Genomic DNA, 23,400 nt, shown 5'->3' with positions numbered 1-23,400 from the left:
CCTAAACTTCTGTCTCTAGTTGCTCTCTCATGTCCCCTTATCCTCAGAGAACCCTCCTCTCTGAAACCAACCTCCTGTCCTCTCAGTTCCCATTTCCAATAAATTACTTTCCACCTTTTTTTCTTTCAGGTACTCCTGTCTCTCCTTAATATTCAATGTGATTATCGTTTCCTTAAAAATATTCTTCACTTTATCTCCAAAATCAATTACCACTAAATTTGTCCCCACTTATGCAGAATGCCTTGTTTGAATCAATCTATCATACATCCACCATGCCACCCTATCAGAATAGTTCTGATCAAAATCACTAGCGATACCTATGTGATCTTTGTCCTTGTCCTGGCTATAGCCTCTTTAGGGGTTGACCACACCATCCTCCTCTGATATCTCTCTCTCTGAATGGGATCACACTCACCTGGTTGCCTTTTTATCTATTCACTTCTAATAGGAGAGCTACAGACAAAGATTTCTCAAATCTGCTCTAATATCTGTGCTATTCTGCAGGGATTTAAACTTAGCTGTCTTCAGTTTCTCATCTGTGTGCTGCATCTTTTCAAAATCATCTACATAAAAGGGTATCAATTGTGTTGATGATACAAGGCGTATTTTTACTTTCATTGCCTCTAAGCCAGTGGTTCCCAACGTGGGGTGTACGCCCCACAGGGGGGTAATTTGATTTTTAAGGGGGGCAATTTGAGAATGAGTTATTAACAGTGAATTTTTTCTAGTAAGTCTGTGTGAGTATGAGTGTGTGTGTGAGTGAATACATATGTGTATATACAGTATGCACACATAAAAATACTTGTGTGTATGTACATGTGTAATTGCGTATGTACTGTTTATATAGTGTATCACCATCATTACAACCATCAAATGGCTTTCATAATTAAATTAATGAATTGACTGATGTAGGAAGGAACGAATGAACAAGTCCAAACGCGTAAGAAACTCGTACGAGGTCGCGCCAATGCTGCTTTTTGCAGTAGCTTTCAGTTCCTGGTGGTGTGAAGGTGTGTACATTGCATCATCTCTTTTAAACAGTGTATCTGTCTTTGTATGCTGTAGAAACGAATCGGCATTGCTTTATTTATTTATTATTATTATTATTTTAATATCACTTAATGTTCTTTTTTTTACAATTTCTTTGTAATTTCTTCCTCAGAACTTTAACAGTCCTTTGGTTCTTTTATTTTTCTCTTTCATGAATGCCATGTTCTTTGGAAGCTTGTTTAAACCAAGTTAATGGTCTTTTAGGTGAACAAGTGTTCACTTTTTGAATAATAAGAATTATATATCACCACAGGGGGCATCAGGATTTTAGAGGTGATTAGGTGGGGCATGGCCAAAAAAAGGTTGGGAACCACTGCTCTAAGCTGTTAACCTGTTCGTATACTTCTAAGACTCCATTAATATTTCAGCTTTCGTTCAACTGAAAGCTGAAATTACAGGAACTACTCAGCACAGAAAGAGTTAATGTTTCAGGTCAACCTGAAATGGGAACTCCAATTTTCTTTCCACACGTACTGCTTGATCCACTGGCTGTTTCTGCATTGGCTCCTGATCATCTACATGCTTGCAGACCTATGTTGGCTTTGATAAGCGATGGCTTGATTTTATAAGTCTCAGTCTTAATTTTAATTCCAGTTACAGCTTCGTCAGTCCAGGTGATTCATGTTTTTCCCATTCCGATCTCCTTATATTTAATGAGATCCTGAATTTTGACCCAATTTTGTAAGGATATCCTGACACTTATCCATATAATTATCAACAACTTTGGAACATTTTGAATGCAGAAATCTGAAAGATACCTTCAGCTCTTTATAGTTATTTTCCTGTAAGTGCTCTAATGAAGCAGGCTTAATTAGTTCAACTAACAAAATCTCTTTTTGGGTGCAACTTATCAAAGGACGTATCTTAAATCACCATGTCCAAACAGTCATATTACAAGTTCAGAAGCAAATACATGCAGTTCACTACATAAAATATATTTACTCTGCACATTATTTTTCATCATTAATTGGTAAAAGGCAAAATGTAAATTATGTGCTTATAACTTGCTGTAACAATAATTTAAATTTATACTGAGAACAAAAAAAACCCAAAAAGAAACAACTCATCACCAGATTTTCAACACCTTTATCTTATTACCTTTCCTAATAAGCCCAAAGCATTTGTGCTGCCACCTTGTGCAGCTTTTGATAAGTAGTAGAAAGCCTTCTGGAGGAAAAAGAGGATATCGTTATTCTTCCATTTATTACAAATATGTTGTTGTTTAAAAGGAGAACGATAATTCTATTCCTCTTGTGTAATAAAATAAGTGAATCCTAAAGCTGGAATATTACATTTAAAAAATGTTGTTTTGCTGTATACATCCTGCTTCCTCTGAAAGATACTAGTACACACATTTCCAGTGTGTAGAGCACTCACTAACACACAGGTTCATTTTCAAATAAGGAGGTCAGGAGAGTAACCAGAGTAAGGTTTCTTACTGCTTTTACTCTCTTAATTACAAAAAAAAACCTGAGGTGTTTTGGTTGCTTGCCAACTGGATTGATACAGACTGGAATTTAAACCAAATGGCTGGTACAGCCCAGATGTTATCTTCCAAATTGCTAATTGCTTCACTGTCAGTGGTTGTGCCTTCAATTGATGAGGCCCTAAGCTATAAATTTTCCTCCGAAACACCTCAGCCTTCCTATTCTCTGTTAAGAAGACTCACAGAACTTATCCCTTTTGATCGTCTGTTCTTGTTTCTTTTCTTGGGACTTGGTGTCAATTTTGTTGATATCTAACTGTGAGGCATATTGGGGAGTAAACATACTGCCTGGAGGAACTCAGCTGGTCAATCCTGATCTGTGGGTCAAGGAATTTCAAACTGTTGAAATTCCTTTCCTACTCACAGATGCTGCTTGACCCATTGAATTCCTCCAGCCTTTTGCTCCAATACCAGCATCTGCAGTCTCTTGTGAAAGCAATCTGGATTATTGGACATGCTTTATCAATTTAAGTTGATGTTGCCATTAATAGCGTAAGAATTGAGAACTCTTGTTATCTGCAGTTTGTTTCCACTGTTTCATAAATATAGTATGATCAACTTTAATCTGCCAGTTTTGTATTTGTATACTTCATTCAATTGAAAAGTTTTCATTTTCTGAAAGAAAGTCTGGATTCAAATACTATCGAGTATGAGCAAATAAAGTAGGCTAACATTTTGAGGTAAAGGAAGTGAATGCTAGGTAGAAGTGCAGTAAGTAGGTTGGCACATTCATTTAAACTCCTTGTTCTGGAGGAAATAGTAGCCCTATTCAAAGAAGAGCACTGAGTTCTTCTAATGCTTTGGCCAGACAGAATAACTAGACTTTAATCTCATTTACTATTCATGGAACTTTGTAAAGTACTAATCGGAGGCTACAATTTCTTATATAACAGAAGTTATTTCATCAGAAATTTATTTGTTTTGACATAATCTTATAATTTAATCCAGGAATTTTTTTTTGCAAAATACAAGGTATTCATTATATAATGAGAGGAGGGAATAGATCCAAAGCAGAATTTTTCAAAGTATCTTTCAAAATATTTTTCATGACAAGTACTACAGATTTTTGAGTTATTCTGTCCTAATTTTCCTCAATATAGTGCTCAGAAGCAATCCTTCCATCAGAAGGAAGTGGTACTTCCCAACATAATGGACACTAATTTCTCAAGTCAGTATTATGATAGTACACAAGGGCAAAAAGTAGTAGACTATGGCAACAGTTAACGTGGATGTGAGTAAAAGAATTGTAGAGAATGAATGTAGGTGACATGTTGAAGAATTCATGAAAATCTGCTTTTCATCTCAGTAAGTGGTTTCCTTAAGGGAAAATCTTGTCTGATGAACTTGTTGGAATACTTTGAGGAGATTACAAGTAGGATAGATAAAGAGGATGTTGTGGATGTTATATATTTGGACTTTCTGAAGACCTTTGACAAAATGCCACACATGAGGCTACTTCCCAAGTTAAGAGCCCATGGTATTACAAGAAAGTTACAGGCATGATTAGAGCATTGGCTGATTGGTAGGAGGCAGTGAGTGGGAATAAAAGGATCCTTTTTTGGTTTGCTGCCGATGACTAGTGTTCTGCAGGGGTCGGTTGGGTCTGCTTCTTTTTATGCTGTATATTAATGATTTAGATGATAGAATAGAAGGTTTTGTTGCCAAGTTTGCAGATGATACAAAGAGTGGTGGATGAGCAGGTAGTGTTGAGGAAACAGAAAAGCTGTAGAAGGACTTGGACTGATTAGGAGAATGGGCGAGAAAGTGATAAATGAAATGCAACATGGGAAAATGCATGGTCATGCACTTTAGTAATAGAAATAAAGGTGCAGACTATTTTCTAAATGGGAAAAAAATCAAAAATCTGAGATGCAAGGGGACTTTGGAGTCTTTGTGCAGAACAACCAAAAGCTTAACACAGGCAGAGTCAGTGGTGAGGAAAGCAAATGCAATGTTAGCATTCATTTCAAACGGTCTAGAATACAAGAGCAGGGATGTATTGCTGAGGCTTTATAAGGCATGGGTGAGGCCTCACCTTGAGGTATTGCGAACAGTTTTGGGCTCCTCATCTGAGAAAAGATGTGCTGGCTTTGAAGAGGAGTCAGAGGAAATTTACAAGGATGATTCTGCGAATGAAAGGGTTATCATACAAGGAATGTTTGATTGTTCTGATGGTCTAAATCAAACACTTTAATATAAGGAGTAGCTGAAAAGTATTACATATTTGGAAATCAGATAAACATGAGGGAGCTAAGAGGAACGGGCTAAATTAAAGAATTGGTGGAATGAAGAAATCTTATACTGAACAAAACCCCAGATTTGACATGCTGGGTTAAACAGCTTGTTTCCCTTCTATATTACTTTGAAACTGTAAAATTACAGAAACCCTGGGACAAAGGAAGAAAACAATTTGTAGTTTTTTGTTCCTATTTCACACCAGGCCAAATTGAATATCAATTGCTTTGTTAGCAAATGTATCATGATTCCCTCTTAAATTCATAGTTATTTCATTTTTTGGTCACCATTCAGCCTACCATAGCATTGAAAAATTGTTTATCAGACTATACCTACTTTGAAATCTTGTTCTATTCCCTTGCCACCTGTCAGATGGAGCTGCCCAAGACTGACCTGAAAGGGAAGACATTTTAATCAAATTCAGACTCCCACAAATGCAAACTATACTATGCTGAAGGTGTAAACATTGAATATTTACAGGTCATAAATGTTAAGCTTATGCTCAATCCAGGTCTCTTGGCAGGTTACAATCAATCGTGTCAAGGCATTGTGCAGAGTGCAAGTATCATAACTCTTAATCTCAGTGCCACTACAGAAGAAACATTTTCAAATCACTAGCCTCAACTCTTCTACATGTTTACTGATCAGTGTAGTATCAATTTCCACAAAACAATCTTGTTTTAATAGCAAAATAGAAAAATCTATTAAAATAATTACAGCAAAGGTTTAATATGTCACGTTGAAAAAGTACAATAAATGTAGAAAATATTTTCAGAAACAAAATACTGGAAACAAAATAGATGTTGGAAACTAATTAAAACAAAATGTTGTATATATTCATGAGTTTGGGCAGGAACGATTGGAAAAGAAAAATAATTAATGCTTCAGGTTGATGACTTTTCATTAGTTTAGATTGTTTAGATTAGTTTATTGTCATATAATGTAATGAAATTCCTAGATCATACAAGTGCACAGAGTACATGGTACATATGGTAATAATAAATACAACAATAAATACACAATGAATGCATAACAACAGAATGGTACAAAGGTTGTAATGCAATCTGAAAAGATGTAAAAAAAAGGATACGAAAGAGACAATAAAAGAATAACCGAGAGAGGTAGAGTTAAGAGTACCTGGCAGCACCTTTAAGAAGGGCATGTGAAAGAGATGATTGGTTCAGGAATCTAATAGCAAGTATGATAGCAGTGGTGAAGAAGCTGGACATCTGGACTTTCAATCTCCTATATTTTGTCCCAGAATTTTCTCAGAAAAGGGAATGATCAGTGTGACAAGCATCCTTGACAATACTACTTGACTTCCCGAAGCAGCTGGACTAGATGGAAGGAAGTCACAAGTTTGTGATGAACTAGGTTGAATTTACCACTTTCTCCAAGTTCAGTTGATCAAGGGCAGAGCAAATACCATACCAGGCTAAGGTGCAACTTATCAGAATACTTTCTACAGTGAATCCATGGTAGTTTGAGAAAATCTTGTGGACGTGCCAAATCTTCTCAGCTACCAAAGAAAATAAATATACTGATGTACTTTCTCCATTAGTGGATCAGTATGAAGGGAACAGGTGAGATTGGTGGTAATATGGCCGCCAAGGATCTTGAAGCTTTGACTATCTCAACAGTTGCTCTGTTCATGAAAGGCTGTGTATGTCCCCTCCACCCCGGCTCCGTAGATCAACAACCAGTTCCTTTGTCTTGCTGATGCAAAGGGCTAGGTTGTTGTACTGACACCATTACACAAGGCTTAGAGTCTTAGAATGTATTCTCAACTAAACAGCTCATGCAAATTTGGCTGTTTGGGAAAAAATTCATCTGTAAAAGTAGTGATAAAGTACAAGTGATAGGGTCAGATACAAAATGCTTGGTTACAGGGAAAAGGCAGGAAGATGTTGTTAGGGTAGAAAAGCAGTGCAGCAATGGGAAAAATGGGCTAACCTTCTTCCTATTTCATAGGTTCTTTGTAAAGTTCTATAAATTCTATGAAGTTGTCTTAAACAGAGCAGTAATGGCATAGTTTCATACCTGTGATGTAACATCTCCTCTTTCTGCTATAAACTGGTAGTACTGGTACAGATCTGAATCCATAATTTCACCATTGGAGCTGAGATTTTCTGCTTTTTCTGTTAATCTAACCTTTTCTGTTAGAACTTCTCCACTGAGAGCAACATTGTCAGCCACTGTGTGAAACAAATGGAAATTATCTCTTTAAGTAGTTGCTATCATCATTGTTAACCTTCAAAGTGAGATAAAATGCATAAGAAAAAAGTATTAATAATCTCAATATATAAACTTAAGAAGCAAATAATAAACTTTAATTTAATTTGGTATTTGTAATGCAATAATCATAACTATCAAGAATTTAAAATTTTCACAACAAAATGATTGTTAGGAGTGACATTTATGAGTGCATTTAAGTAAATGCTTCAATCAGAGGTAACTCTTCCCTTTTCCCAAAAGAACAACTAAAAATAAAATAATAATACATCCCGGTAACTTAACAGATTCATTATCAAAGTTTGATACACAAGGAACTCAGTGCAAATTCAGATAGTGACGACTTTTAAGGAGCACTCTAATGGAGTAAAATAAGGTGGAGCAGCAGAAAGGTTTATTAAGAGGAATCGGGATCCCAGGCTCTCAATAACTCTAGGATAATTAATGCAAATGAAATATACTGAGAACTATGAAGACCTAAAGTTAAAACAGAAAATGCTGTGCATATTTAACAGGACAAACAGCATCTGTGCTTGTGAAAAGATTTCAGACTTTTCATCAGAACTACACTGCCTTTCCATGGCAAGTTACACGCAATTAACTATGTACCCTTTTAAGGCTTAAGAAATACTTCCTGATAAGTACACTTTACAAATATATCAGATGTAGTGATTCTAGATCTATGGCAAGTGTGATTTATTTTGCTTTGGGTGTTAACAGATCTTCATTTCACCTCTTTTGCTTTCTCTCAGAGGAGTTCATAAGTAACTTCCCCACTTGACTCCAACCATATCAGATCACCTAACTAGTCAGTGGGTTATCTTTGTGAAATGTTTATGAATGCATAAATCAGCATCCCAGATTATTTAGTATATGAATTCTAAAAATTAATTTAATATAATATTTCTGATCTCTTCTACTTCTATATTCAGATTCAAAAGTGATTTAGGAAGAGGCTTATGTAGTAGCGTGGACCTGTTGAACTGAATGAATGGTTGATTCTGCGCTGCAGATATTATGTAATAACATGTAATTACCATATTTTGCTGCAGTTCTGTAATGAATGAGAGCTGCTTCACATTGCTGTGGAAGATTAATGCCATTAAGATATCGGTAACCCTGTTAAAACAGAGATCATTAATACTTAAAAACACTGCATACTGATGATTCAATATGACTTGTCAGAATTTCAGTTAAAAGATCTATACACCTACCAAAATCATATGTGCCACAAAGTTTCCTCCCAGTGCAGCAAATGTGTAATACACCAGGGCCTGAAGTATAAATGTAGCAAAATTGGCACAATACAAAATATATCTACTAACAAGCCTTAATGCTAACCAATTAATTGTTGTGCAATTAACTCAAAAATATTATGCAGACTCATATGGACACAGTATTCAGTCACTTGCTTTAAAAGTAGTAACTCTCGCACATATACATTAAAGTTGTTACTTTCTATTGCGTTCTGCTAAGCAAATGCTTGAGTCGAGTTACAGCTTAAAAGGTTAATTTATTATCAAAGCACGTATCCATACACAACTCTGAAATTTGTATTTCTCCAGATAGCCATGAAACAAAGAAGGAATATGAAAGTCTATAAGAGAGAAATATCAAACCCTCCCTGTATAAAGAAGAACGACTTTACAAACATCAACCTCCTCTCCCCAGCACAAAACAGAACCCTCCAAAAACAACCTCTCCCCTGTACAAAAAACTAACAGAACATCAGCCCCCTAACACCTCCCCTCGCACAATAAAACGGAAAAGAAATGGGTGATAAAAAAACATGTCCGAAAAAATTCCACAGTCCATTAGTGCAGTAGTCCAATCCATAAACGCAGAACCACGATAACATCCTATGATATCACTGACATTCATCGAATGAGAGGGACACCACACGAGGCAGAGACCTGTCCGCCTACCACAGTGAGCCACACAGTGATGTCACTCACAGATACCTTCTTCAGCAAAAGGTGATCAAAAGGTAAGCAGTCAGCGTGGAAACGCTTGCTCACCTTCTGCATTTGCCTTGATGTCTCAGTCTTCCTTGACACATTATGGTTTCAACACAACCTCCTTGTAAAACTGGATCCTTGATTTCCTCACTTGTAAACCTCAGTCAGTTTGGATTGGCAACATCTCCTCTAGAAACACCATCAGCACAGGTGCACCACAAGGCTGTGTGCTTAGCCCCCTGCTCTCCTTGCTTTATACTTACGACTGTGAGGCTAAGGACAGCTCCAACGCCATATTTAAGCTTGCTGACTACACTATTGTCATTGGCTAAATCAAAGGTTTGATGAATCGGCATTTAGGAGAGAGAATAAAGATCTGGCTGAGTGGTGCCACAACAACACCACTCCTTACTAACTTCTTACTCAATGTCAATAACATCAAGGAGCTGATTATTGACTGCAGGAGGAAGCAAATAGAGGTCCATGAGCCAGTCCTCATCAGAGGATCAGAGTTGGAGAGGGTCAGCAACTTTAAATTCACTGGTGTTATCATACCAGTGGATCTGTCCTGAGTCTAGCATGTAAGTGCCATTACAAAGAAACCACAGCAGTGCCTCTACTTTCTTAGAGGACTTTGTAGATTTGGCACGTCATCTGAAACTTTGACAGACTTCTATAGATGTTCGTGGAGAGTATGTTGACTGGTTGCATCATGGCTTGGTATGGAAACACCAATGTCCATGAACAAAAAAGCCTACAAAAAGTAGGCTGCACAGCCCAGTCCACCATGAGTAAAGTCCTCCTCACCACTGAGCGTAGAGTGCTGTCGCAGGAAAGCAGCATCCATCATCAAGGACCACCACCATCCATGACTGTTGCCATCAAAAAGGAGGTATAGGAGCTTTAGGATTCACATCTCCAGGTTCAGGAACAGTTATTGCCCCTCAACCATCAGGCTCTTGAACCTGAGGGGATAACTTCATTTAACTTCTCAACTTCACTCACCCCAAAACTGAACTGAACACAACCTATGGACTCACATTCAAGGACTCTTTATTTTGTGTCCTTAAAATTTTAAACCTATTCATTTATTTTTAATTTATTTTTCTATTTGTATTTGCATAGTTCATTGTCTTTTGCACATTGGTTGTTTGTCCATCTTGTTTTGTGCACTCTTTTAATGATTCTATTTTTTGTCTGTGTATTTACTGTGAATGCCTGCAAGAAAATGAATCTTAGGGTTGTATATGGTAACATATACGTACTTTGATCATAAATTTACCTTGAACAACATGCAGGTGAATGTAAAAGTGTTATGACTAATGAAATGCATGAACTTAAACCCTCTCCTCTTTCGGACTTTACCTACTTCCATTCTGTTTAAATGAAGCCCATTGGACTGAAGTCAGATTCCAATTATCAACAAAAACACTCATGTTTTCTAGGAATCTAAACTTGTAGTGCCTATAGTAAATCTTGAGGTACAGATGTTAATGTTTGTCCTAGATTGTTTCATAGCACCTGCGCATGAGATGGCTTGCATTTCTAGTGCATTGATAAACTGCTTAAATATTTTATGGACATTTAAACTGATTTGAAGGACTGGTTTTCCTCATTTGTCTATTTATTTTGTGGACCACAATGACAGGTTTCTGATAATGTTAATTACTTTAATGCAATTTTGATGTTTAAATTTGCTGCAAAATTTTGGGTTACGTTTTGTGAATCTGAATGGAAAAGAATAGCTCTGCAATATCATTTCATTAAACACATCACTATCAAATATAGCCCTGCGTAGTTATTCTTGCAAAATTATAAAAATAATAGCTCAGAAAATGCTTCATCAATCAATAACACAAGATCTGGATGGACAACAATCTAATTCTCCATACAAGATATCCATGTTGCTGAAGCTCATTTTCACCTCTCACATTGACAAGGTAATGACTGATATGCTATTATTAGAACAAAAATTAGGTTTCTGGATTTTTAAAAAAAAACATCTTTTTACCTTAGATTGGCTGTAGCTTATGCCAATACCTGTGGCATGCAAAAATCCTAATGCCTGATTAAAAAAAATACATCATAAACACTGATAAAATGTTCAAAGAATACTCATAGAGTGTAGACATATTCTTAAAATTTAGGGATTTGTAAAAGTAGACAATTAGCAATGTTATATAAATTAAACAGATTATCATCCCTTTTGAAAATATTTTACCTATATATTTAATTTTTAAGCATGTAAACAAGGGTAATTTAAAAGCAATAAAGAAAACAACTGTATCAAATCTCACATTCAATTGTAGGAATTAATATATTGAAATATTTTTAAAAACTTGTACCTGTAAATCTTTTTTTCATGCCAAAACAATAATTATCTTCAATAATCAATGAGGCTACTAATGGATTATTATGTGCCATTTGCAGAATAAGAACTTCACTTTTGGACTTTACAAATAAAGTGTCGATTCTCTGCCAGTTTGAAGGTGGTGTTGAACAATGTTAAATTATTTTCTCCATGGGGAAGTATCTTAGAATTGGAAGACATTTTAATATCTTCCTTCTCTAGTTTACCACCTTGGAGTTAATTGCAGAGTACCCAAATGTCTGTAATCTTAACTATCTTAGTGTGTGGGGAAAAAGCATATTGATGCTTGAAAAACAGAGGATAAATCAAATGAAGGAAAACATTTGATCCATCAGGTTAAATAAAGAAAACTGATATTTCTTTAGGCAGGATCAAATTTAATCACAACTTTAAATTCTGAAAAAATATTTACCTTATTAGGAACAGCCTTATTTATTTTTTATTGTAACATCAATTATTTGAAGCAAAATCGGTGTGATGACCATTATTCAATAAAACAATATATTGTTGGTACTGGAATATCTTTCAAGAGGTATTTCAGTTTTATATTGAACCAATACAAATGACCAACTATTTCACAATATTGCTGTGTTAAGTCTATCTTCAAATAGCTCACAGTTTGGGCTTTATGGGAGCCATTTTCTGCCAAGGCCTCAAAGAGATCTTTCGCTGCTGTAACGTTCTGGGGAATTTGGTCACCAAACATTAGGGCAAAAGCTATTCGTTCCAGAGATTTCATGCTTCCCAAATCGGCTGCTTTCAGCAGTAGTTTATAACCTCTATTTAAAAATAAAAGAACAATGATGTTAGAGCCAGAAAATAAGTCTCACCAATGGTCTCCAGATACATTGTAGTTAATTCTTTACTGTCTATTTTAAGCAGTGTTTAAGAGGCACTTACAAAGGTATATGAACAGGAAGGAAATGGAAGGATATAGACGATGTGGAGGTAGATGAGATTAGTTTAGATTAGCATCATGGCTGGCACAGAGAGCATGGGCCAAGAGACCTGTTCCTGTTCTGTACTATTTTATGATTCATGTTCTCTCAACATTACTGAGGGCACATATATTTCAAATATATCTTTGTACAGATTATGAAGACTACAAGACCATATGACATAAGATCAGACATTGGCCACTCAGCCTATTGAGTCTACTCTGCCATTCCTTCATGGCTGACTTATCCCTCTCAACCCCATTCTCCTGCCTTCTTCCAGCAACCTTAGCCATTCTGACTAATCAAGAATCTATCAACCTCAGCTTTAAATATATCCAATGACTTGGCCTCCACTGTCATCTCTGACACTGATTTTCACAGATTAACTACCTTCAGGCTAAAAAATTCCTCCTCATCTCTATTCTAAATAGACACGCTCTATCCTGAGGCTGTGCCTTCTGGTCCAAGACACCCCACTATAGGAAACACCCTCTCCACATCCACTCTGTCTAGGCCTTTCAATATCCGTTAAGTTTCAAAAAGATCCCCCCCCCCACCTTATTTTCATGTTTCCTGTAATACCATGGGCTCTTATCTTGTTAAACAGCCTTATGTGCAGCATCTTATCAAAGGCCTTCTGAAAATCAAAGTATACACTATCCACTGATTCTCCTTTGTCTATGCTGCCTGTTCTTCTGCAAAGAATTCCAACAGATTTGTCAGGTAAGATTTCCCCTTTTGGAAACCATGCTGACTTTGGCTTATTTAATCATTTGCCTCCAAGTAAACCGAAACTTCATCCTTAATAATGGATTCCAACATCTTCCTAACTACTGGGTTTATGCTAACTGGCCTATGATTTCCTTTTGTCTGCCTCCCTTCTTCTGAAGTGGAGTGATATTTGCAATTTTCCAGTCCTCTATAAAGTGGATGTCAGATCTTGTGACTAGAATGTACAAATAATGAAATAAAAGCTTTTTTAACCTCTTCCAACTTAGCATTCATTTCAGTACTTCATCCCCCAGCAATGATGATTGAATCTATTTGTAATACATCCAAGAAAGTTTCAATATGATTAAAACACAGCATAAATTATTCTATTTTTATTGGAAATAAATCCTAAAATTAAACACATTAGTTTGTGATTATTATGAAAAAGAGCTATGAGAATTAACTATTAACAAAGATTTCTATGAGTATGTGGCCATAGCATACTTCTCTTTATTATTTATATAATAGCTGCAAGTACTTGAATAATAAACATAACCTGTAGTCTTAGTAAAAAAAACCTACAGATATAAATGTCAAATTTGCATTTTGTATATCTTTTTGATGTCCCAGGTACTGTAATCATAATGAAATTATATTCAATTTTATGCTTAATTAAATCAAAAATGTAACTTAATGTCAAGATCTTCATAATACCAAAAATATGTGCCGAGCTTTAAACATTTGATTATGATGCATAGTGTGCTGATTTGGAGATTTTCTTTTCCATTTGAATGGAAGAAGATTTTATCTGTGCCATCCAATTTTCAAAAGCCAGGGCCATTTCTGCTCTGAGTCCAAGATTCCATTGGAAAGCAGATAAATCAGTTCAGTTGTTTGCTATAACTTGGCATGGTTGAAAAGTCATCATATGCTGTCATCCTTGCATTTCTGCCCATTTTAAAATGAGAGCCCAACATGAAATAATTGGATTTAAAATGTGTACCATTGCCATCCAGCCTAAAATTCTCTGAGAATTGTGAAAAACCAATGGAATAGCTAACTGCTGATTTTTTATTTCCTCGACCTCAAGATCACACTACAGCAACAGCCTAAGACTATGCAAAAGTTTTAATTTGAGACACATTATAACCACAAATGATTTTCATTTATACTCACTCCTTCCTTAAATTTTTATCTCTGGACCGCTTTAGGATATTGGTACCATTCTGATATAACATTTCAATCTCCGGTGCTTCTTTGCTTTTCTCTGTTTCATTACGATCTGTTGTACTCAAAATATTATAGGCAGTCAATATTAAAGAGCCACAAATTCTTTTTTAATACTTAGTGCAGTCAACAGTGAGCTATTTACTTGCTAATGACTTTTCTCGATCTCTCTTTTCAACTTCCTGTTGGAGTGGAACTATTCTTCAGAACTAATGTAAAACTGTTCAACCCAGTAATTGCATGCCAGAACAGTCACCCTAACATCAATATTCGTGGTGCAGGATACAGTCAGAACTTGTAGTAGTGTATGCTTAGGAGCTGAGCTCTGGGATGTTGTCTTATTCATTTTTGTATGAAAGGAAGGCATTAAACTCAACATGTGCAAAGTTACAGTCCTCTACCAACCACCTTCAGTTTTACTACACTTCTCTTGCACAACAAAAGTTCATATTGAGACTCAGAAGAATGTGGTCTAGCTCTCCTATTTCAGGAGCTACCTATTGGTAAAGACAAATTCACCAATGCTTTCAACTTGCTAGCACAGGATTTGGCCTTCTGAGGAAAAAGGTGGTTGAAGATCAAGGTCTTTGTGCTAATGCTGTCCCCACATGACCCTCCCAATTCATTACAAGGGTAAGTGAGCTAGCATCAATGTCCAGTCCAAGACAAAACAGCATTTATATCTCAGATACTCTCCATGGGCTGCATTGGGCAGGCCAAATAATACACATGCACAACACACCAACCCCTGAAACAAACAATCTATTTCAAGATCTGTGATGAGAGGATACCATCAGGCAGACAAAAGGAAAGATTTTGAGGATGTGCTCAAAGCTTCTCCAAAAAAATACAATGTTCCTACCAATCATGGGAACTTCCGCTCAAAGTGGAGAAGAAGCATTTGAAGTGGCACCGTGAAACTCAGGTCCATGTATCAGGATCACACAGTGATGCTGCATAATTGACTGAACATACTAATGTATGTTAGTGGTTCCAGTTGACTTCAATGCAGTTCAAATTTAGAGGAAGAAGGTAAAGTTTTGCCTCTCCTATAAAGCATGCCCGGTCCTACCAACTAGGGATGATTTTCCAGGTAAATTTGTTCTGCATCTTCATCAATAAAGATGTCTTGAATGAAATTTGCCACTTTTTGCATCCTCAATTACAAGGACTACATTGCATTTAGTTGTCAAGAAGAACCCAGCTATAAATGTCTGTCACCGTCCAGGAAATGTTGCTATTTACCAACAACTGTTACAGTAGGGAGGATATTGAAGCTCTTGATTCAAGATAAATTAATTATACTTAATTTTCCCTTGGTACAGACCAGCAAATTGAATGAGAAATAAACAATCTGCTGGATGAACTCAGCAGTTAATACAACAACTGTGGAAGGAAAGAAGGTGTTGACATTTTGGGCTGAAACCCTGCATCAGGTCTCAATTCCAGCATCTACAATTTCTTGTGACTCCTCAGTGAACATTAGTCTTTGCCAGGATTGGAGGTGCACCCATGGTATGGAATGAAATTCACTGCAAGCGTATAACTTAGCAGGGAAATTCTACCTGAAGGAGAACCAAAGGGAATTCTGCATCCTAAGCATGCAATGCCTTCACTCTGCAGAATGTGGTTTTACCAACTGTTATTGAATCACCACAACAAAGCAGAGAAGACTGCTGGGTTACAAGGATTATTCAATATAACATAACATTCATCTTCAGCACAGATGTGAATAGTTGACTCTGTTTCAAGATTTATGCTGCATGCTTCACAACTTCATCAAGAAAACAGCCCTCCTCTTTTTCTTCCAATTATGTAACAAGAAAAAGACGAGCAAAAGCGTGAGGAGGAAGAGGGAAAGAAGGAAGCGGGGGCAGCTGAAGCAACCCTGATAGTTACATATCGCCTCTTTTGTCCATGAAGTCACCTGACTGTGGCTTCAGATTTCCCCATCAATGTATTGCCTTCCTTCTGTCAATGATGTTGCATTTAGCTACAGAAGTGTCAAAAATTAGTGGAAAACTAAACCTAGCTAAATTAGGTTTAATTTTGCTGCATTTGTTATAAGGCATCTTTTTCATGGAAGAGAGCAGGAAATATAGCTTTGAGATTAATTTAGACACCATGGTTGAATAACTACAATGTTCCAACTGCTCATTGAAGTTATAAGGTGTACAACAGTCTGCGAGGGTACAATGGAGTTTTGAATGTTTGATAATGATAGTGGTCATTGGTATGTGAGTGATGGGAAATAGTAAGCAATGTAGTATCTGATATTTGTAAACAACAGAAAATCTGCAGATGCCGGAAATCTGAGCAACACACACAAAATACAGAAGGACCTTGGCAGGTCTGGCAGCATCAAGGAAAAGAGCACAGTCGACATTTCGACTTTTTGGGAACTTCTCTTGGCACCAATACAAATTATGGATCTTCAATTCTGGCATGGTCGTAAAGACTGCTACAACCATGTTATGAAATTACTTTGTACATGTCTGAAGGCCCTTCTGCAAATACATTACCTCTTTTCTATATCAAGTCAAGTCAAGTCACTTTTTATTGTCATTTTGATCATAACTGCTGGTACAGTACATAGTAAAAATGAGACAAAGTTTTTGCAGGACCATGGTGTTACATGACATGGTGCAAAAACTAGACCAAACTACGTAAAAAAACAACATAGGAAAAAACTACATTAGACTACAGACCTACCCAGTACTGCATAAAGTGCACAAAACAATGTAGGCATTACAATAAATAATAAACAAGCTAATAGGGCAGTAAGGTGTCAGTCCAGACTCTGAGTATTGAGGAGTCTGCTAGCTTGGGGGAAGAAACTGTAACATAGTCTGGTCGTGAGAGCCCGAATGCTTCGGTGTCTTTTTCCAGACGGCAGGAGGGAGAAGAGTTTGTATGAGGGGTGCATGGGGTCCTTCATAATGCTGTTTGCTTTGAGGATGCAGCATATAGTGTAAATGTCTGTAATGGCGGGAAGGCGATGATTTTCATGAAACACCAATGCCCTTGATTGGAAAATCCAACAAAAGATAGTGGATTTGGTCTAGTATATCATGGGTAAAGCCTTCCCAACTATTGAGCACAACTACTGTAAATGAAATGCTGTTCTAGGAATGCAGTATCCATCATCAGAGATCCCCACCATCCAGGCCATGCTCTCTTCTTGCTGCTGCCATCAGGTAGAAGGTACGAGAACCACCAGGTTTGAGAACAGTCGCTACCCCTCTGTGATCAGGTTCGTGAATAAAAGAGGCTAACTACACCATAGCTTGCCCCATCATTCAGATGTTCCCACAATCAATGATCTCACTTTAAGGACTCTATCTCATTACCTCATATTCTCATTATTTATTCCTATTTATATTTGCAATGACACAGTTTCTTGTCTTCTGCATTCTGGTTGATCTTTCATAGATCCTGTCATAGTTACTATTCTATAGCTTTCCTGAGTATTATCACAGAAAAATTAATCTTGGAGTTGTATATGGTGACATATATGTACTTTGATAATAACATATATTTTGAACTTTGAACATCAACATTGCAATCATGAAAACAAACCAGAAGCTAGCATGCAACCTGCTTTATGCTCATGTACACATCATCCAATATTTCCTACAGCTATTGAATTTAACTTTCTTACAGCCTTACAGCTTTATTTTATTCTTATTCAGCTTCCTACCCTGTATTATCCATTTTGAACCATTATTTATCTCTGGTAATATTTTGGCATTTCTTTCTATGTCTTCTACATTGGATGCAGGCTGTTCATCCTGTGCCATCACTGGCTCGTCCTGCTTTGGCTCATTTTGTTTTGGCTCGTTGTTCATGTAGTATCTCTTCACCTCCACTGGTTCGAGTGACAAATAGTCATTTTCATTGTCCACACCCTGAAATAGAAAATTATTTGGATTCAATTCTAACAAAAGACTTTGTGAAGCATTCAGTTAGATTGCTGCTAATCTTATGCCTCGATCCATGTTCTTGGTCAATCACCATCTCCCTGATCTCTTTAGTATCCAAGAATCTTTCAAACTTTGTATTGAGTTTACTCAACAAATTAAGTACAGAATTCCAAAGATTTACCACCCTTCTTTGCAAAGAAACCAGTCTTATAAACTTGAGTGACTACAGGTTATGCTTCCTTAAACCACAATTCCCTCATCTCAAAAGGTAGTCTTGTAAATTGGTTTGATGTCACCAAGGACACATGCAAATTTCTACAGATGTATCATGGAGAGCATTCTATCTGGCTGCATCATTGTGGGGGGGGGGGGGGTGGGTGGGCGGGGGTAGTTCAGTCACTGAATAGGATCACGATAAGTTGTGAATTCAGTCAGCTCCATCATGGGCACCAGCGTCTCCAGCATACAGAAAATCTTCAAGGAGCGATGCCTCATAAAGGCGGCATCCATCATTAGGGACCAACATCACTGAGAACATGCACGTTTCTCATTGCTACCACCAGGAGTGTCTGAAGGCAGACACTCAACAATTCAAGAAAAACTACTTCCCCTCCGCCATCAGATTTCTGAACATTGAACTCATGAACATGACCTCATTGCTTTTTCGTTTTTTTCCTTCTTTTGGCACTACTTAAGATATAGGAGCAGAATCAAGCCACTTGGACCATTGAGTCTGCTCTGCGATTTCATCATGGCTGATCCATTTTACTTCTCGGCCCCAATATCTTGCCTTCCCACTGTATCCCTTCATGCCCTGACCAATCAAGAATCTATCAACCTCTGCCTTAAATATACATAAAGAATTGGCCTCCGCAGCTGGCTGTGGCAATGAATTCCCTGGTGTGGACTGTCCAACTCAGAAAAAATTAGCTCAAAGCTCTGCTTTTCAAATCTTGGACCCAAATGAAAAGTAGCTCTTTTTATGCACTGCTGACTGGTCACTCCTCTAATCAGAAAAAAAACAGCTGCAAAACTCTGCCTTCAAAATCTTGATCGCCGCTCTGATTAAAAAGTAGCTCTTTTCATGATCAACACAATGTAAATTAATTACTTATTTAATTTAACTTTAAAAATTCTTACTTTAATTTACAATAATAATAATGTTTTTATTAACACAACACACACAAAATACTGGTGGAACGCAGCAGGCCAGGCAGCATCTATAGGAAGAAATATAGTCGACGTTTCGGCCGAGACCCTTCGTCAGGACTAACTGAAAGAAAAGATAGTAAGAAATTTGAAAGTGGGAGGGGGAGGGGGAAATCCAAAATGATAGAAGACCGGAGGGGAAGGGATGAAGCTAAGAGCAGGAAAGTTGATTGGCAAAAGCTGGAGAAGGAAAAGGACTATGGGACGGAAGGCCCAGGGAGAAAGAAAGGGGGAGGAGAGCACCAGAGGGAGATGGAGAACAGACAAGGAGTGATTGTGAGAGAAGCAGAGAGAGAAAAAAAAGGAGAAAAAAGGGGGGGGAGATAAGTAAATAAATAAGGGATGGGGTTAGAAGGGAAGTAGGGGCATTAACGGAAGTTAGAGAAATCAATGTTCCTTTCTCCTGCTGTGTATCCTTTTTGCCAATCAACTTTCCAGCTCTTAGCTTTATCCCTCCCCCTCCTGTCTTCTCCTATTATTTTGGATCTCCCCCTCCCCCTCTCAAATCTCTTAACATCTTTTCTTTCAGTTAGTTCTGATGAAAGGTTTTTCCCCCAAAACGTCAACTGTACTTCTTCCTATAGATGTTGTCTGGCCTGCTGCGTTCCACCAGCATTTTGTGTCTGTCGCTTGAATTTCCAGCATCTGCAGATTTCCTCGTTTTAATGTTTTTATTATTGCATATTAAAATGTACTGCTCCCGCATAACAACAAATTTCAGGACATATGCCAGTGATATTAAACTTTGCTTCCTCATTAGTTTATTATCATGACAAAACTTGATATAATACAGAAACATTTAAATATAGAAAGTAAAAGGAAGTACAGGCCATTCAGTCCTTTGGGTCTGTTCCCCTACTCGATATGATTGATCCCGATCATTCACTTCGGTACATTGTTCCTGCTTTCTTCCCACATCCCTTGATTCCTTTACCTTTAAGAAATATAGCCACTTCTCTTGAATATATTTCATATATTGCCTTCTTTGTTTTCCACAGGTTCATTATCCTCCAGACAGTGAATATTGTGGATCTCGGTTTTGAATGACACTCATGGGGTCTTGCCAAAGCTCTTGTTATACATCTCTGCTCTTGAACTTTATTTCTTAAATAATTTCTGCATTTAGATACATACAGTCAGCAGCTCAAACACAAGGATGTGCCATTCTCATAGAACCTCCTCTGTTCACAAGCTTTCACCATGTCGTCCTATTTTCATAATCAACATGAATATTCTTACACCTATTCATGTTATACAGCACCTGGCATACACTCGCCACTTTCTGAACTTGACAAAATCTTATTGGAGTCACTTTGCATATTTCTAATTTCTCATACTGCTCTCAGTATTTGTATCTTTTCCAATTCCCAACAATTCTGTCTTCTCATTTAAAAAGATCATGTACACTTTAAATAGCTGAAAACCTAGTACTGCTCTGTGTGACACTCCAAAAATAACTGTCTTCCATGGCTAGTAACGCCATGTAAGCAAGGCAAGCTAGTTCTGATTCAATTGGCTCGCATTACAAGCCTATAAATATAGAAGACTGTTCGGAGTTCATTTCAGTGCTTAGCTCCTAAGGGCTGTAACTAGCCTCAAAGAAGATGAGATGCTTTTCTTCAAACTTATATTAAGCTTTGTTGGAACAATGTAAGTGACCAGATAGAGAGGAGAGAGCAAGAGTGAATAATCTGAATAAAACGAAAAATCAAATCTACAAATAAACTCAGTAGTTCAGAGTTTCCTTTGTGGATTGAAAAAAGGTTTTCTGCCAAGGGATCACTGCTTCACGAGTACAGAGGAAAAAATATTGTGCATATAAAATGCAATGAACAACAGTAAACTCTGATAATCTGTCATTTGACTGTTCAGTAATCTTGATGGTTCAGAATCTGTTCAACCTTCATCAGTGATTTTGTCACATCTCAAAGAATTCATTCAGCCTCATGAGGCATGACCTGCACTTCACAAAACCAAGCTGACTATCCCTAATCAGACTGTGCTTCTCCAAAGAGAACATTAAGGTTCTTTAGAAATAGGATCACCAAAAAAATTTAAATTTTTTTACAAAGATAAAATTTGCTATTATGGTAACAGTTCAGTTATAAGTATGTTTAAGATATCTCACCTTTTTGGTATGATTGTTTTCCTTTTTTGTAACACTGCTGTCTGTGTCTATAAATATAATTAAAAAGGGAGAAATGTAGTTTAGCTTCTTCATGCAATTTACAAATAAAGATGGTAATAATTTAAACAACATGCTATTGAGTCGTAGAGATACAGAGCAATACAGCATGGATCGGAATTGGAATTGGGTTATTGTTGTCAAATATACCACAAAAAACAGTGAAAAGCTTGTCTGACACACTGTTCATACAGATCAAATCATTATACAGTGCATTGAGAGAGAACAACGTAAAACTAAAATGGAATGCAGAATAAAGTTTAGTAGTTACAGGGAAAGTGCCGCAGAGGTAAACAATAAGGTGTATGATCATAATGAGGGAGATTATGAGATCAAGAGCCCATCTTATTGTACTAGGAACCATTCAATAGTCTTATAACACCAGGGTAAAAGCTGTATTTGAGCCTGGTAGTATGTGCTTTCAGACTTTAGTATCTTCTGCCTGCAGGAAGAAGGGAGAAGAGAGAATGTCTAGTGTGAGTGGGATCTAATGGGATAATGCTGAACATGGTAGTCACCCAGCTTGTCCCAATTTCTTGTGTTCATCCAGGGAGAAAGATTAAGAAGGCAATAATTACGTGGGAAGGAACACACAAAATGCCAAAAGATTTGTGTGTGTTGCTCTGGATTTCCAGCATCTGCAGACTTCGTTGTGTTAACATTTACTATATATGGGATTCAAGACAGGTGGAAACTTAAGCCAGTCAGAGAGCATGACAAAGGTCCTTAGGCATAACTCCTCCATGTTGACATATTGTCAGTCTAAATTAGTCCCATATGTATAAGATCTTTAAAGATAGGTCAGGGGGAAAAGCAAACCTTCTGGTGTCTGTAACCTTCTCCAACCCCTCTCTCTTTTGTCCCCCACACTCTCAATTGTCTTCTCATTGGAAAAGGTGGAATGCCAGAATACTGATATTTAAAAAGAGTATGATCGAAAATGTTTAGTGAATTACAGGATCAATGGGGTTCTCATATGTGGTAGGAGAAATAATATCTCTAACATAGTACAGATGAATAAAGAAGAAAGGAAAGTAAAAAATAAAAAGTAGGCATGGATTTCAAAAGATAATATCTTGCTTGACCAACCTTATAACTATTTTCAAAAGTTAGCAGAGAGAATATATAATTTATCTAAATTTTTAGAAGTCTTTCAATTAGGTACCAGACCATAGACTGATCAACAAGGTTAGAGAATGCGAAGTCAGTAGACGAGTAGCAGAATAAATATTTTAAGATACAGAGAGAGGAAGCACAGAGTAGCAAATCACAATGGAAAAAATGTAAATAATAGATCAGTGGAGGTGATAATGATTTTAGATTTTTAAACAATTACCGACATTCTAAATTTACAGATAATTTCATTTGGAGCATGCATGGTAGAGGGGGTGTGTGTGTGGGGGGGGGGGGGTGAAGGAAGACTACAAGAGATTTGAGACTACAAGATTACAAGAAGCTTGAAACATCAACTGATTACTCTTTTTCATAGATCATGCCTGACCTGCTGAGTTCCTCCAGGATTTTGTGTGTGCTGCTGTGAATTTCCAGCATCTGCAGCTTTTCTTTTCTTCACTGAAGTGTTTCAATTCCCTTTGCCCATGATATACTCAATCTTCAAGTGCACCCTGAGGTGTAGGAATCTTATGAACATCAATGGTTGATCAAGTTGTGAGGGAGTTAAAAAGTGAAGAAATAGGGAGGAAATGGAACAGACATCTCACTCAACAAGATGCTAAGAATGCCTATTTCACTAAATAAATTTAGTGAATGATTTACTGAGTACTTTTCACCAAAATAACAGCATCAACAACTGGCATTTAAGGAACAGCATGGGAGCTTTCTCAAATATATATTGACAATGAAAGAATTCTAGAT

The 23,400-nt window shown here is 37.0% G+C and overlaps 1 protein-coding gene across 1 annotated transcript in view; it reads right to left on the bottom strand.

The window, feature by feature from the left end:
- Positions 1-22,867, bottom strand: part of LOC132402389 (protein sel-1 homolog 1-like) — a 38,328-nt gene extending 15,461 nt beyond the window's left edge. Inside the window, exons 1-10 of the mRNA XM_059985248.1 lie at positions 22,862-22,867; positions 17,909-18,116; positions 14,158-14,263; positions 11,949-12,111; positions 10,973-11,026; positions 8,218-8,277; positions 8,041-8,122; positions 6,812-6,966; positions 5,108-5,164; positions 2,149-2,217 (exon numbers count right to left, since the gene is read on the bottom strand). Coding sequence (XP_059841231.1) covers positions 2,149-2,217; positions 5,108-5,164; positions 6,812-6,966; positions 8,041-8,122; positions 8,218-8,277; positions 10,973-11,026; positions 11,949-12,111; positions 14,158-14,263; positions 17,909-18,116; positions 22,862-22,867 — 960 coding nt within the window. The remainder of the gene's footprint in view (positions 1-2,148; positions 2,218-5,107; positions 5,165-6,811; positions 6,967-8,040; positions 8,123-8,217; positions 8,278-10,972; positions 11,027-11,948; positions 12,112-14,157; positions 14,264-17,908; positions 18,117-22,861) is intronic.
- Positions 22,868-23,400: the final 533 nt, after the last annotated feature.

This window comes from Hypanus sabinus, chromosome 12 (genome assembly GCF_030144855.1).
Source record: "Hypanus sabinus isolate sHypSab1 chromosome 12, sHypSab1.hap1, whole genome shotgun sequence".
In the NCBI taxonomy this organism is placed as follows: domain Eukaryota; kingdom Metazoa; phylum Chordata; class Chondrichthyes; order Myliobatiformes; family Dasyatidae; genus Hypanus; species Hypanus sabinus.
Note: the sequence above shows the minus strand (reverse complement) of the source record. Positions and strands in the feature narration are given on the sequence as shown.